Below are 14928 nucleotides of genomic sequence, written 5' to 3'. Positions count from 1 at the left end.
GCATAAAATTAATATTTAATGTTGAGTATCAGGTCAATCTCCGCAGCACATCCAATTAATTTCTTAATTTTTTTTATAAAAGATATACTTATTAATATGTATGTTTATACGTGCAAATAAATCTGGCAACGACGCAGCTATTTAGAAGTTTATTACCACGAATAGAAATGAAGAATTTATGATTAAAAATAATTGGAGAGTAGGGGTACATTATTATTCACTCATTTTTTTTTTATATATCAACGTTTTTATATAAAGCAAAAATATAATATTTATATCAATTCCAAAAACGTAGAAAAACACATGAATTAGAGGTTAGTCCGTGGTAAATATCACAAAAATTCCAAATAGGATGCACGCACATGCGCCGGATTGACAATCCTTACCCAGGAATTAGTGTACTCCACGTACACAGAATTCAAAATTCTGAACATATTTCATTAATACCGCGAACGCACAATTTCAAACTGCGCATAATCACAAAACATCTACCACGAACAAAGCTACTATAATTTCAGTAACGTAACAGTGCGGTGTTGCCACGTATCTTGTAATAAAATCTGTATTATAATAATAATAATCAAATATAAAAAGTTAGCATTGAAATGTGTGTTACAACTATTATTTCCAATAAACACTGATTTGAAAAACTTATATCTTCTTTTTTTAACAAGAAAGAATAATGCAAAAAGTAATAAATTCAGTTGTTTATGGTGTTTATCAATCGAATATATTTACCTTGTTCTTAAAAGTACAAACTTTTAGTTATTCTAATAATTTTTACGTGTTTGAAAATTTTTTTTATAGAGTATAGCAGACGTGGTTTCTGATAAATCATACTTCACTAGGATAGGTCTGAATTTACTCATTAGACAGACAGAGAGTCAACCTTTAGTTACGATGACAGCGAGAGAATTCATGTTTGGATATTACAGCAGTATTTTAACGTTAGGAAATAATTTCATGCCTACTTGGATCACTTTCGATAAACTCGGTCTGATCGATAGGGTAAGTTCAACAAAAAAAATTATCGGTGTTGAATTTGTGAAGCGCTTTTCACAGATTATTTATAAAAACTGGCAACGCTTGATTTGACATTTGAAATGTTGTCAGATTTATTGTTTTCATGTTATTATTACTTCGAAATTTCAGTGCATACTCGATTTTATGGTAAAATGATAAACTATTTAATATAAACTGAATCTGAAACTGATTTTTCTAATTTACAATAATGATAACGAGATGTAATACATTTATTTAGGGAACCGAAAGTTTCTAATAACTTAAGATTTAATTAAATTGAATCTGGCAACATTGTATACGTCAAATACTGCACCTGTGTTTCAAAAACTGTAACGATCTAATTTGTAGAGTTGGGACAACTCGTTCTCATTTTATTCAATATTTAATTAACTGGATTTTAATGTTATGTTATTACTTCATTATAAGATTGTTTTAAATATTAAAAAAACTTGATAAATCATTTTTTTTTCTTTCTAGATGTACGACTTCGATGGAGATTATGAAACTGTTTACGACGGTCAAAAATTCGGTCTCAATAATATTGGTTTAATAGAAAAATACCGAGGAGACACTAAAATTCCCCAGTGGGATAGTCCATGTGGCGATATATCAGGAGCTTCGGATGGTACAAAGTTCCAAGGGTACATAGAACCCAACGATACCCTATTGTTTTTCAGAAAAAGTATGTGCAGAGCTAAAAAACTGGTAAGTTACAATGTAACAGTTGTTCGCACCTCTAACAACATTTATACTCCATACAAAAAGTTTCATCGATTAGATAAATGTTTTTAGTTAATAATTATTTCAGATAAAAGTGAATGAAACCATCACCAGTGGCCTTAAAGCTTATATTTATAATTTCGATCCTGAAGCCGATGACAACGGTTGGGATCGTGAAAATAACAAATGTTTTTGCAAAGACCCCACCAATTGTAAGCCCAGAGGTCTTTTAGACGTACGAGGGTGCTACTACGGGTTCCCAATCGCCCTTAGCAATCCTCATTTCCTCGATGGAGACAAAATCCTTTCTGCTAACGTCATCGGAATGAATCCAGACCCCAAGAAACACAGGACTTTCTTCGTTATACAACCTGTAAGTCAATGAATTGCTTCTAATACAGTCAAACCTCGATATAACGATTTTTTTTAAACTCTCCGTCTCATTTGTGGTTATAGTCCGTTCATATATACTAAAAAATCTTGTATATTGAAAATTTTTGACCAAAAGTATATGTGTGGTATTCATATTTGATTTCAATTGATGATTTAATGTAGTTAAAAGATGAAATATTTTTTATATTGTAGGATTCAGGTCTCCCTCTCCAATTAGCTGTTAGGTTTCAAATTAACATGCATCTAAGAAATATAAAAACCATTGCGAACTGTGAGAGATTCGATAACATAGTACTACCTTTACTTTGGGCTGAAATAGTAAGTAAATAAATGATTTATATTGATTTTGTTCCACAACTGGAAACTACACAAACTATTAGTCCGGTCAAATTATACCAAAAAATAAAAGTTGAGATACGTGAAGTTACGACAAACTGAAAATCAGTGAAATTGTTCAAAATGTTATTACGAATGAAACTTTTAAATTCCCCACCATTTCCATGTATGAAAAAAAAATTTACTCGAGGTCAAATTAGAAAAAAATGAGTTTTTAGCGGTTTTTAACAAAATGGTAGGTTCTACCATAAAAATACTTCGGTCAAAAATTGTAGACCATAGAATTATCTATACAAAATGTATGGATACTTATAATCCTACGAGTTACCGTTTCTGAGATATTACGATTCAAAAAGTTGTAGACAACACGCCACGCCACGCCAAATCCTGGCACAAAACAGATTAGTAAATGTTCAATAATAACGTTCATTCTAGAATAACTGACGTATTTACTTTGTACAGTGTTTATTTTATACCTAAGACGTCACGCAATATGGCGGCCTCACTGAAATGTTTAAACTACCTACAAAATCTTCCAATTTTCAATATTTTTTTTTCTCCATTAATATTGTTAAAAGAAGATGTATTCAATATTTTCTTCTCTTCTTTCCAGTCCATGAATAAACTGCCAGATTTTTTGGAGACCCGTTTCAGGATGTACCTAAACGTGTTGCCTCTAGTAGAAAAATGTTTCATGATAATATTCCTGGCGGGTGGTGTGCTTTTCTTCTTGGTATCGTTGTATAAATTCGTCAGGGTATCGAGGAGCCGATCTAGACACCAAGAACCTTGGATAGAAGACGAATTGGTCTACAACATCGATAGGAAACTGAGCAGCTACATTCCTGCTAGATCATCTAGTTTAACGGCGAAGGAACTGGAGGTTTATATCGATAGTATGGTGCCTCTTACGGACAGTGAACAAAGCGTAGATGATAATGAACAAGAACTTGATACGAGTCACGAACAAAGTGCTTTGGTCGGTTAATGGCAAGATGACAGTGAAGGAATTGGCGTTCTAATGTGTTTAAAAGACATTATCAAGTCTGTTCCTTTTTTTATAGGAAAGAAAAACGATATTGTGATACAATTAGAGTTAATTTTCATATGCCATATTAGTCAATATTTCACATCAACCACTTTTGATCATTTTTTTTTTTTCAAATATTTTGTTGGTTTCTATAATAAATGGACAATTGGTATTAGAACGACGATTTTTGCAATTAACATTATAAACTTGAGAAATTTAAGAAGTTTGGCAACACCACAACTAATTTAATTAGAAGTTGTACAACTATCGATACTCAATGTTGCCAGATTGAAGTCTACTAAGGAGTTGATCCGAAATTAAAAGTTGTTTTCTTTATTTTTTTTTTAATTTTTAATTTAATTTAGTTTTTAATTTAATGTTTTTACCACATCCTGTATATTGAGAGCAGTTATCTTAATTAAATTCATGTTTCAACTATGATATAATTTGAATGAACATTGGCAACGTTGTAAATTAACATTCGGAAAATAAATTTACTGAAAATGCAAATCGGTTAATGGGGCGGGGCATTTTAAAACTTGTCTACTCCCACTACAACATTTTTTAAATAAATTTCGAATTGTTTTCGTGAAAGTATTTGGCAACGCTGCAACCGATTTAAATGAAATACAATCGATTATGCCAACTGTTGATTACTAATTAATTTATCCATAATCGATGTTGTCAAGCTTGAAAATTTACTTTGGAGATTATTGGAAATTGAAATTTGATAGCTGATACCAGCTGAAGAATTTTAAAACAATTACCACATCCTGTATATTGATAAACGGTTATCTTTATGGTTAATTAAATTCATGATTAATTATTTCATATTTAATATTCGGACTGGATAATTCAAATAAATATTGGCAACGTTGTAAATTATTCTACCAATAACGAACAGGACAGCTTCTTATAGGTTAACAGAGTGAAGCGGAAATTACGAAAACATAATATTGATATGATACCAACATTCGAAAAATTTATTGATATTGTCAACTTAAAATTTAGAAATTATGATTAAATTAATGAAAAACGGTTAATGAGGTAATCTTTATACTTTTCTACCGCTACTTTCTTATTTTGTAAACATAGTTTATTTGAAATCTTGAAATTTTAAGTTTCGTCAAAGTATTTGGCAACGCTGCAACCGATTTAAATGAAATTAATACAATCGATTATGCCAACTGTTGATTACTAATTAATTTATCCATAATCGATGTTGCCAAGATTAATTCTACTTCGGTGAAGATTGGAAAATAATCATATTAATGATCATAAGATATGATAAGTTGTTTTTTTATAATATATTCCTAAAAATTCCATTTCATCATTTAATGAGTTGATTAATTATAAATCAATCCTATTGAATTTTTGACTATTTACAAAAATTCAATTAACTTGAATTCGCGAGAGCTTGGCAACGTTGCAAATAATTGAAATGAAATATATTGATGTACCAACTATCATTTAACCCCGAAATATCTATGTTGCCAAGCTTAACTTAACTTTTGATATGACTGGAAATGAAAATTTATTAATTTGTTCAAAACAATTATAATAATAATAAATAAGATATGGGGATTTAGTAATATTCACAGTATTAATAATATGAAGCCGCCTAAACCTACCAACAACTCCATTTATGATTCATCCACATAAACAAATTGAAGATGCGTTGCAGTAGGCTCGTCAGGAAATATAGGATAAATGATGAAGTAGTGGCAACCCTGTTGAATTGAAATACCACGTGCAAGAGCAATCCCATGATGACTAAATCCAATTAACACTTATTAACAATTATTTTTGATTAACACCTATATAATAAGGAACCGAGCATTACCAGAAGATATTATTAGAGCAGTTTTGTGTCTCTTTACGTGCACACTACTATATATTTGAATAAATGTTTAATTCATATGTCTAAATGATTCTAATATGGTATATAAGTTTGAAAAAACTACTTTTTAATATGATAGCAAGGGTCTAGTACTTTATCTAAATGTTATATAGGGTGAATTTAGTTTTAATCAGTAATCAAGGATCTGACATCAATGTAAATACTTTTTTATTTTATGTAGTTATAATCTGTTTGTTAAAAAAAGTTACTTGTTTAAATGGTTTTTAATATGTTCTTAATACTAGGGCTTATAATAGTGAAGGAAAATTAAAATCTGCAAGCCTAAAATACAAAGTTATAAACCATAAGACTTGTATACTTATAAAGTGAGTTAAAAAAACTGAATCAATAATTACTTTAATACTAGAAAGAAATGATATAATATGAAATATTTCAAGGATAAACTAATGTTAATGAACCGGGACACAACAAGAAGAAACGAATAAAGAATATTGTTGTAAGAATAATTAGTGGAATATTACAATACAAATTTGTAAATATTAGCTTTAAGTTTTTAATAAATATTTATTTTAAAAATAACTTTGATTTTATAATCACCTTAATAAAGTCGATATTAGACTTTCATTTTTGCTTATCCACAGTAAACACACAAACAAATTTGAAATTATCACCGCCGCTAATTGATTTTATTTTAAAATTTTGGACCTGCTGATACACGACGGCCATTTTCTTTACCACAGAGCGAGCTGTCATGTGAGTCAATGTTCATCGATTTGTTAAATATGAATGATATTTCGAATGCTACACAAAGGTTAGTTCAACTATTTTCAATATCGATTAGTATAAGAAAAAGTCTCGTTGATATTTTAATTTGTCTATTGTGCAAATAATACTTGACATAAATAAATCTTTTTGTTTGTCTTTTTCAAATTTTACTTTCAATGATTACATATTTATTTATAATTAATAAAAATATATTATTAGTACAAAACAATTTTCAACGAGATAATTTAAAATATTTATTAGTTGTACTTCGTCATTTGACGTACCATTTCGTAGAATTATTTGATCTCGACTTCTCTGTTGTTACAAGAGAGCTATGTTGCCAGATCTTCTATGTAATAAGAAAATAATAGTATTTAAAGTTGATTGGTAATAACCTATTAAAGTCTGGTATATTAGTTAAAGCGTCATCTGCATGTTTAGGTTTCTTCGATTTAACATTGCATATGGAATGAATATTGACATTTTTTTTTCATAGTTACTTAAGAAATGTTAGAAAAGTTTACATAAAGAAGTGAACGTAAATAAAAACGATGTGCTACTAATATAAAATCTACCCCTTATCAGTAAGGGAGGCAAATATTTATTGAAATTATTCCTCTTTAATAAAATTAACTCATATTATTTATCATGAGGTGAGTTGAAAAGAATATGAGCATAATGATTGTTTGTAGTTTCAAATTCCTCTATTATCCATCTACATAACCTCATTTTTGTGCAAATATCAATTATTTTTAAAAGTGACCTTTTAAGTTTTCTTTAATTCCCATGGGAACGAAAAAAATGCCACAGTGACATTTTTTTCTATTCAAATTAGTGTATCGGGGAATAAAATTACAAAATTTAAAATGTTGAGGTGCATTAGGCCTACAGCGCCCAAATTCTGGTGCTCAATGCGTGGACTTAATTTAGGGACAATAAATAAATTTACGATGCCTAGAAATATTTTGACCGCCAGCGTCAGATACTACGGTGAAGATTGTGGAGAGTAAGTGATATTTTTAACCATTATTTCATAGTAATACACAGAAATGACGCTTATAAATATATATTCGTTTTAAAAGTATCTAAGTATAGGTAGATTACCTATACAAATAGGCAACGCTGTAAAGTTAAACGCTATACAAAACTAATGTTTTATATTTGAAGAAAATATATAACAAAAACTTGTTTACTTATCATAAAATTCCATTCTTTTCATCTATTGGATATACTATAAACTAGTTCTTTCGTTACTTCATTGTATAAACTAAAAATATTCCCTTATAAATCTGAATTTCCTCAATAATTGAATGAATGAAACAAAAATATTTACGATATATGTATGAAATCATTTAACGTTGAACATGGTTTCGCGCGCTTTTTCCTGATTGACCAATAATTCAATATGGCGGCGTTTTAGAAGTCTTTCTAATTGGTGGTGCGCGGTACACACCTTAACCTACTCACGACGCGTAACCCCACATTTTCTAATCATATTGTTTGTATTTATATTTATTTTGAAATCTTTTTTCTAAAATGAACGAGGAAATCAAATGTTTTATTGGTGAAATATAAAAAAAATCTACATACCTACATCACAAGGTAAACAAAATGTATAGATTAGTATCATGTGATCAGTGAAAACAAATTTGATTGGTTATTCTTATTTACTACGATGTTTCTACGGTGGCTAAAGTTAGATTCACTTAAAACGACTAGTCGACGACGGTATAAACTTTTACACGTGCTTTTTAATTTGGATAGAACGGTGAACGTATTCGGTGCGTCAAGTTTATATCCAAATGATGAAACCGGTTACGATATGAAGACGTAACAATGAAACCCTTCAGATTAGTTTGACCTCATAAAATTCCTTGTTTGAACAACCTAATATCACTGTTTCCAGCTTGTTTTATTGTCATTATGTTAAATAGATAATATTGATGTTCATAATTGTGATAAAATGTTAATGACTCTCACTAAATTAGGATTAAATTATTCATTTGTTGAAATTTGTTTTATTACATCACAATAAAGTTGTAAACTGAATATAAATACATAAAAAGATACGTGCGTGTTCGTGTCTTCAAGAAATTTTTGAATGGTGAACTGAAATGGAGTAAGTGATGTTTTTAATTTGTTTACACTACTATAATTTTGTTCCAAAGTCGGCTATTCTCTTTTTACCATAAATTATAAATAATTTTATTTGAAATAATCAAACTTTTGATTTAATTAAAATTAATATAGAAAAATGACATTAGCGGTACCTTTATATTTTATTTTAGCGGTACCTTTTTATTTTACGCAAATATTGTAAGAGTTCCAACGATTCATTGACATTTAATTATTATCATTTATTTTGATTATTTTTATTTCAATGCCTTATCTCCAACTAATAATATTATTCAATCATAAAAAACGTCACGATCTAAGAATTTACCAAATAAAGGGATAATAGTGAGATTAGCAATTTTACAAATTGATCTGGCAACATTGCTTTTCACATTGACAGAATTAAGGTTAGATTGTTTACTATACTTAACAGCTATTAAAAATGTTATTTTCATTCCGAAGGAGTTATTGAGCTGACATGCTCCATCTTTATCGAAAAGGCAAAAGTAAAATAGTCCGAAAAAAAATAACACGAAAGAAACGTCACAATATAAAATGCCAACGTCTCTAAATTGAAATAATTTTTCTTTTAGAATATTTTTTGTACATCCACTTTCATATTTTCTATTAAGCACTTATTGAAAAAATATAAATTATCATTTTTTTAGTAAAGTAAAGATTGTTAAATTGACTTCCCGTATCCAACATGGCGAAGGACCATACTGGGACCCAGATAGTAATGTTTTGGTATACACCGATACATTTAAAGCAACCTTGTACAAATTAAAAACCGATTGTGAGTCACCCATTTCTCCTGACTGTTTTAAATTACGTAAGTAATACTAATTCACAATCTGTATCTATTTTCTCTTCCACTTTTAACTTCAATTTCATTTTCTAAATACGTTGTTTAACCATCCCCCGTATAATTCCCGTGAATTTTTCTTCTTCTACTTTATCAGTGTATGTTCTGGTTTCTTGATGACATCAGCGAATTTTTTCAAAATATTTCAGCAAATCATGATTCCGTTGGATTCGCCCTTAGGATAAAAGGGAAAAAAGATACTTGGGTAGTGTGTGGTGATCGTTTTATGTACGAACTTAAATGGCCGGACAAAGGTAAAGTGACCTTCAAACAAATTCACATGATTGAAAAGGACAAACCGAAAAATCAATTCAACGACGGTAAAGCTGATAGTCTTGGTCGAATTTGGGGAGGTAAGTACTTTTAACGAAGTTAATTTGTAACCTAATGTTATCTATTCGCACTCGCAGCTAACTTCACGACATATTAGCATGTTGCCGATTATTCCTCTAATAATTGATATCTACTATTAAAAATAATTTGGAATAGTACACGATTTGGATAAAGATAAATCATAGTAAACACTTAAATCATTATATATAAACAACAATTTTTCCACTAAATTTGATAATAAAGTCAGTGTATATGAAATCACGTAATTTTATTCGAGATGACAATAAAATTTCAAACTATTCAACTGTTGCAGACGCTAACTGTAATATCGACATCTGATTCGACTTCTCTCTACCTTAGAAGTAATAATAAGAGATGGCGGTACAGTGAACACTTTTAATTCAGTTCCTAAGTAATACTTTTACGTTATATCTGCTAATTTTGTTTCACATTCAACATAATTTGTTTTAAAAAGTACTTGACTCTTATTGGGCTCGATAAGAGAGTTCTCTTTCTACCACATGTGGAATAAAACACATTTAATGACCGCTGTCAACATTTGAAGTACTAGTAACAGATGGCGGTGTCTATTTCAATTCATTTTGTTATGAATTTATACTTTTTAGGTAGTTTTCCAATATAAATCCACTGATTCCGATAAAAAATGTAACTAATTTTCCATTTAAAAAGTCCCATTAGAAACATTTAAAACAAAATCACTTTTAATTATTATTGTAATGATGTTTCGAAGAGTTAAAAGTGTTTAATAAGATTGCAGCAAAATTTCCACTTGATATTCCAAATTAAATGATTTATTTTTCAAGTTATACGTTCGAAATGTGTACAAATATACTATTTTAATGAAACTATGATTTATTCCAAATTTAAAAAGTCCTATATTATAAAACAGTTTCACATTTCACTTTCTATTGATGTTTGAGTTAATTAACAAAAATGTTCGTAAGATGGCAGCACAATTTTTACTTAATCCAAATAAAATGTTTTATTTTTTGTGGAACATTATTTAAATTACGAAATATTACAAATCTGAAAAGCGAAAATGTGTTCCAAAAACACGGTTATACATTTATACTAGAGAAAATTCTGAATTTTTTATGAAAATAATAAAAATCTGAGATTATGTTGACGAACAAAACAAAAGTGTCGCATTTTTGATAAAAAATTGTTATAATAATCGTGATAGTATATTGAGAAAATCTACCTAAAACAAAATAAGAGCCACAATAATTCGTTTTTAGGTACTTTGAAACGTGAAACTGATTTATCGGTACCAGATTTCGGCGGGTCGCTGTACATGATTGATCATAACCTCAAAGAACGTGAAATATTACAGAAAGTCAGTATAAGTAACGGACTCGCTTGGTCCAAAGACAACAAAAAATTTTATTACATAGACAGTGCCACTAGAGATATTGACGAATATACTTTCAGCTTGGAAAATGCTTCTATTTGTAAGTAGTAGAATTAAATTCGAAATTCTACAGATAAATATACGTAAAAAGTTATTTTAGGTAATAAAAGAGTGGTTATGAATATAAAAGATCACGGGTATCCTGGTATAGCCGACGGAATGACTATAGATGAAAACGACCATCTGTGGATCGCCATGTTTGGAGGTCACGAAGTACGGTATTCGTTTCTATTCTAAATTAAATTTATATTTAATAAAACTTTCAGATTATTCAAGTAAATCCGTCTTGCGGGAAGATAATGAGGAAAATAAAGATGCCAGCTTCGTACGTCACTTCTGTCATTTGGGGCGGACCAAAATTTGACATTTTGTATGCGACTACGTCACATCTCCATCTTGACGATAAACAAATGAAAGAAGAACCGGATGCTGGTAGCGTGTACGCCATTTACGGTTTGGGAGTTAAAGGATTTCCGTCTAACCAAGCTGTTATAAATTGTAAAGAATAAATTATTTGTCAAATTTGGCGATAATGTTAAATTACTTGTGATTGTCATATCTAATTTCCTATTTATAACTGAATAAATGATTATAATCTGAATGAGTTTGATTATTACACACCTCCTTTCGATTTACTTTGACACAAGAAAGAAGAAAAAGACAGAAACAAGGTAGACATGTGAGGATAAACACACTAAAACTGAATTCACGTCACGTGAGGTCATTGTGCTATCACGTTACAGACGTGTGAAGAACTTTACACCGTATGTTAATACTGCAGTACTAAGCTGATGTCATAAGTCACACGACAAACGCATTCTAAATTTACGTCACGTGTTGTTACGCTACAGACGCGTGGAAAGCTTTACACAATAATTATGTAAATACATCAAAACTATACTGACGTCATATGTCACGTTACGTTGAACATTTGCTTATTTTTGAAAAAGGAAAAGTTATTAATGAGAAAAGAAAGAAAATATGGTGAGAAACGAACTAAAATATTACTCGTAATGGTTTCCTCGCTTCAATTTACACAAAATGACATCTATCAATAACAAAAATGTAAATATTTTTCCGCTAATGTTTTGAAATAGAGTAAATGAAAATTATTTTTCATGGTAATATAATTTTATACCACCTACCTCAAACAAATCCCTCGTCTGTAGGAATAGCTCTTCGAAGTCAAGTACTTTCTTCTTCTTTTTCATTTTCCTTTCTATAGAATGATAAAAGAAACCATTTTCTTATTTTTTCTGCCCTATCTAAAGAATTGATTGAACTTGCACTTTCCATTATTGAAAATTCACAACAAAACAACACTAAATTTCTACTTTTCACATGAAAAACTAAATTAACACTTTCCATTATTGAAAATTCACAACAAAAAGATTCTTTCATCTGAAAAACTGAACTAATACTTTCTATTATTGAAACAAAACAACACTTATTTCCTCTTTCTCATCCGAAAAACGAAACAACACTTATAAACAACATAAACACAATGAAATCACCACCAAATATTCATGTCGGCACTGTACTAAATCATGAAACTTATTAGTGATGTGTTTCTAAGCTTACTATCACGCTTAAATCAAACTAATGAAATATTATTAAACACACTATCTATTACTATCATTATACTCAAAAATTACACTTTCAGAGGCGCGTTTCGATAATGAAATTATCGTCTTCAGATACCGAAGGTAAACTGAAGCTTATTAACTTGACCTACTCATATCTACTAAGTTTTCCCGCCAATAAACATCGTCGCGCGAGTTACAATTCCAGCCGGAGAGTTGCTTAGGCGGGAAATTGCACATTCAGTCTCTATTTAATAAACTATTCAGTGGACTTTTAAGATTATGCTCATTAAGTACATATTAAATTATTCTTATAGTCAACAATTTCAATACTTTTAAATGTATCCAATAATGTATTATAACGTAAGAAAATATTATTCGAGGCACCTTTTAGTGCATTGTGGTATTGTGAGTTGCCTGACTAGTAGGCTTAAATATTATCGTTCTGCGATATAGATCATAGATAAAATAGAAATAAATAGAGGCGATTGTGTTCTGGACGTTAATATTGATTAAATATAGACAATATTATAGCTAATAATTGAGTTCAAGTTCAAGTTTTATTATTGTTTATATAAAATTTATATAAATATATTTGGAATCATTAAAAAATCATGAGGATTTTATATAAAATAATATTGCTACACTATACAGTATACGCCTATGAAATGTAGTTATGATAATTGCTGGATTGCCAATTCGCTCGTTTTGGTTTTAATTATTGATGAATTTCAGTATAATTACTGTTCAATTTTGTTGTTGTTTACCAATTTTCTTATAATAATAGATCGACAACTTTTACTGTTACTTGTTCAATTACACACAGAAAAGTTAAGGTTAGGTTAGTCAATTTGACAACTGCTGATTTATTTTGTATCATAACACCGTAAAGAATAGGTTTACGTAAATATAGTATATAATCTTTTTTGTAGAGCTTTCTAAGATCTTCATTTTTTGTTAAAAATTTTTTTCTCTAAAATCAGTATTTTCGGAGATATTTAATAAAATTGGTTATAACTTTGAAGGGGGCTGCGGGGCAAACGAAGCTTTCTAGATAGACACATTTTCAAGGATTATCTTCTCTAATCAAGTATAAGCTTTGGTAAAAATTTCAATAAAATCGGGGTGTTTATAATCTCGGAAATTCATTCCAAAAAAAAATCTCACTTCTATTTGTTTAAATATTTAAATATTAAATTGTCATATTTACTTCGCGAGACCAAATAAAATTAATTTTGACAAATCTCTTTATCTAATCTAACAGCGACAATGACGAAAAAATAAATTTCGTTAAATACCTAACAGTAAACAGTGTGTCGTCGAGGTTTATTCCATTATGATAGAAGATTGGATCGAAACAATTTTTTTCTTCGGTGTTTCGTTTTTAATGATGTTGATTCTGTTCATGTTGAAGTATCTGCAGTTCCAGAAGGAAGAAGTGCGATCTAACGGTGAGTACTCACTTACCTTTAACCGTTTATAAATTCAAATATCGAATCTTGACACCAGCGCCATCTCTATTGATATATTCTCCCTCTCTCTCTCTCTATTTATGTACTTTACCTCTCGCTTCCACTCGAATTTGCATCATATCTGAACCCGGACCTGAAACTATGGACATTTTGTTATTTATGTTGTTGTCGATGTAACCTGAAGTAGTAGAATAGACTAAACTATGTTTTTGGGCAGAGATACAGAAAGGAAACATCGAAACAAACGGTTTTTGGGCATGAATTCATGCATCAGATTCACCAGATCTGATCCTTAGTGATGTTCTTCTTTTATCTAACCTCAAATTTTCATCAGACATGCTTAAACGTATATTTTGAGGAGAAAGACTACAAGGAGCATTTATTGGATCTAAAACTTTCTAGACAACCCTCGTATATTTAGTGTCAATTGTAAAAGATCAAATTTAGATATTATGAACCAAAAATAAGTCTAATTTTACAAAACTTTATTCACAACAAAGAGATAATTTTTTATTTCACAAATACTGAATGAATATAATTAGTTTAATCGATTGAATCAACCAAAATTCATTACTCGAATGAATCAAATTACAACAATCTAGATTTTTCTAGCGAGATTCACAAATAAACATAAAACTACGTGAAGAATTAAATGTAATAACGTTGAATCAAATATGATAAACATATTTTTTTGTTAAACTTAATTTCGTTATCACATGCCTAGTTACAATTATAGACTTATTTTGACTTTTTTAATCCTATTATTATCTTATCTTAATTATGTGAAAAAACGACACAAATTCAAATTTGCAAAAGCAAATGTACATATTCTAATTGTTTAATATTTCGAAAATATGTTAGACGCTCTGGATCTTTGTTCCATTGGAATGTTAATTTTGTCAATAATTGTTTTTGTTTACATTGTATCCCAAAGAGAAGCTTTCGAAAGACGAATATGTCAAGTAAATGAATTAGCAGGTAAGCGTCTGTAACAATTGTA

The 14928-nt window shown here is 29.6% G+C and overlaps 3 protein-coding genes and 1 long non-coding RNA gene across 9 annotated transcripts in view; 3 read left to right on the top strand and 1 right to left on the bottom strand.

Annotated features, from left to right (window-relative positions):
- The window catches only part of LOC130448196 (scavenger receptor class B member 1-like), a 63102-nt gene extending 57160 nt beyond the window's left edge, over positions 1-5942 (top strand). For all 4 annotated transcript variants that reach the window (XM_056785460.1, XM_056785459.1, XM_056785458.1 and 1 more), the window contains 5 exons: positions 808-1008; positions 1501-1728; positions 1832-2116; positions 2329-2454; positions 3086-5942. In XM_056785460.1, the coding sequence (XP_056641438.1) occupies positions 808-1008; positions 1501-1728; positions 1832-2116; positions 2329-2454; positions 3086-3460 (1215 nt within the window). In that variant the 3' untranslated portion in view covers positions 3461-5942. The remainder of the gene's footprint in view (positions 1-807; positions 1009-1500; positions 1729-1831; positions 2117-2328; positions 2455-3085) is intronic.
- A 102-nt stretch (positions 5943-6044) lies between these two features.
- Positions 6045-11477, top strand: LOC130448197 (regucalcin-like). 2 transcript variants are annotated; one of them, XM_056785462.1, is made up of 6 exons: positions 6045-6174; positions 8912-9075; positions 9258-9461; positions 10701-10913; positions 10974-11086; positions 11140-11474. In XM_056785462.1, the coding sequence occupies exons 1-6, from the start codon at positions 6125-6127 to the stop codon at positions 11380-11382; spliced, it is 987 nt and encodes a 328-aa protein (XP_056641440.1). In that variant the 5' UTR covers positions 6045-6124; the 3' UTR covers positions 11383-11474. The 2 variants fall into 2 exon arrangements, with proteins under 2 accessions (XP_056641440.1, XP_056641441.1); XM_056785463.1 differs by lacking the exon at positions 6045-6174 and adding an exon at positions 7597-8247 and having other exon boundaries at positions 11140-11477.
- Positions 7271-7834, bottom strand: LOC130448198 (uncharacterized). The gene is made up of 2 exons (XR_008910311.1): positions 7719-7834; positions 7271-7659 (listed from the first exon to the last, which is right to left on the bottom strand). It is a non-coding gene; the product is annotated as an uncharacterized LOC130448198 (long non-coding RNA).
- Positions 11478-13761: 2284 nt separating the features above from the next.
- The window catches only part of LOC130448195 (uncharacterized), a 45631-nt gene continuing 44464 nt past the window's right edge, over positions 13762-14928 (top strand). The window contains exon 1 of one of the 2 annotated variants that reach the window (XM_056785455.1): positions 13762-13907. In XM_056785455.1, the coding sequence (XP_056641433.1) occupies positions 13793-13907 (115 nt within the window). In that variant the 5' untranslated portion in view covers positions 13762-13792. Of the gene's footprint in view, positions 13908-14723; positions 14907-14928 lie in introns of those variants that run through there. The other variant, XM_056785453.1, reaches the window with a different exon arrangement.

Source organism: Diorhabda sublineata, chromosome 8, assembly GCF_026230105.1.
Source record: "Diorhabda sublineata isolate icDioSubl1.1 chromosome 8, icDioSubl1.1, whole genome shotgun sequence".
NCBI classification, from domain to species: domain Eukaryota; kingdom Metazoa; phylum Arthropoda; class Insecta; order Coleoptera; family Chrysomelidae; genus Diorhabda; species Diorhabda sublineata.
Note: the sequence above shows the minus strand (reverse complement) of the source record. Positions and strands in the feature narration are given on the sequence as shown.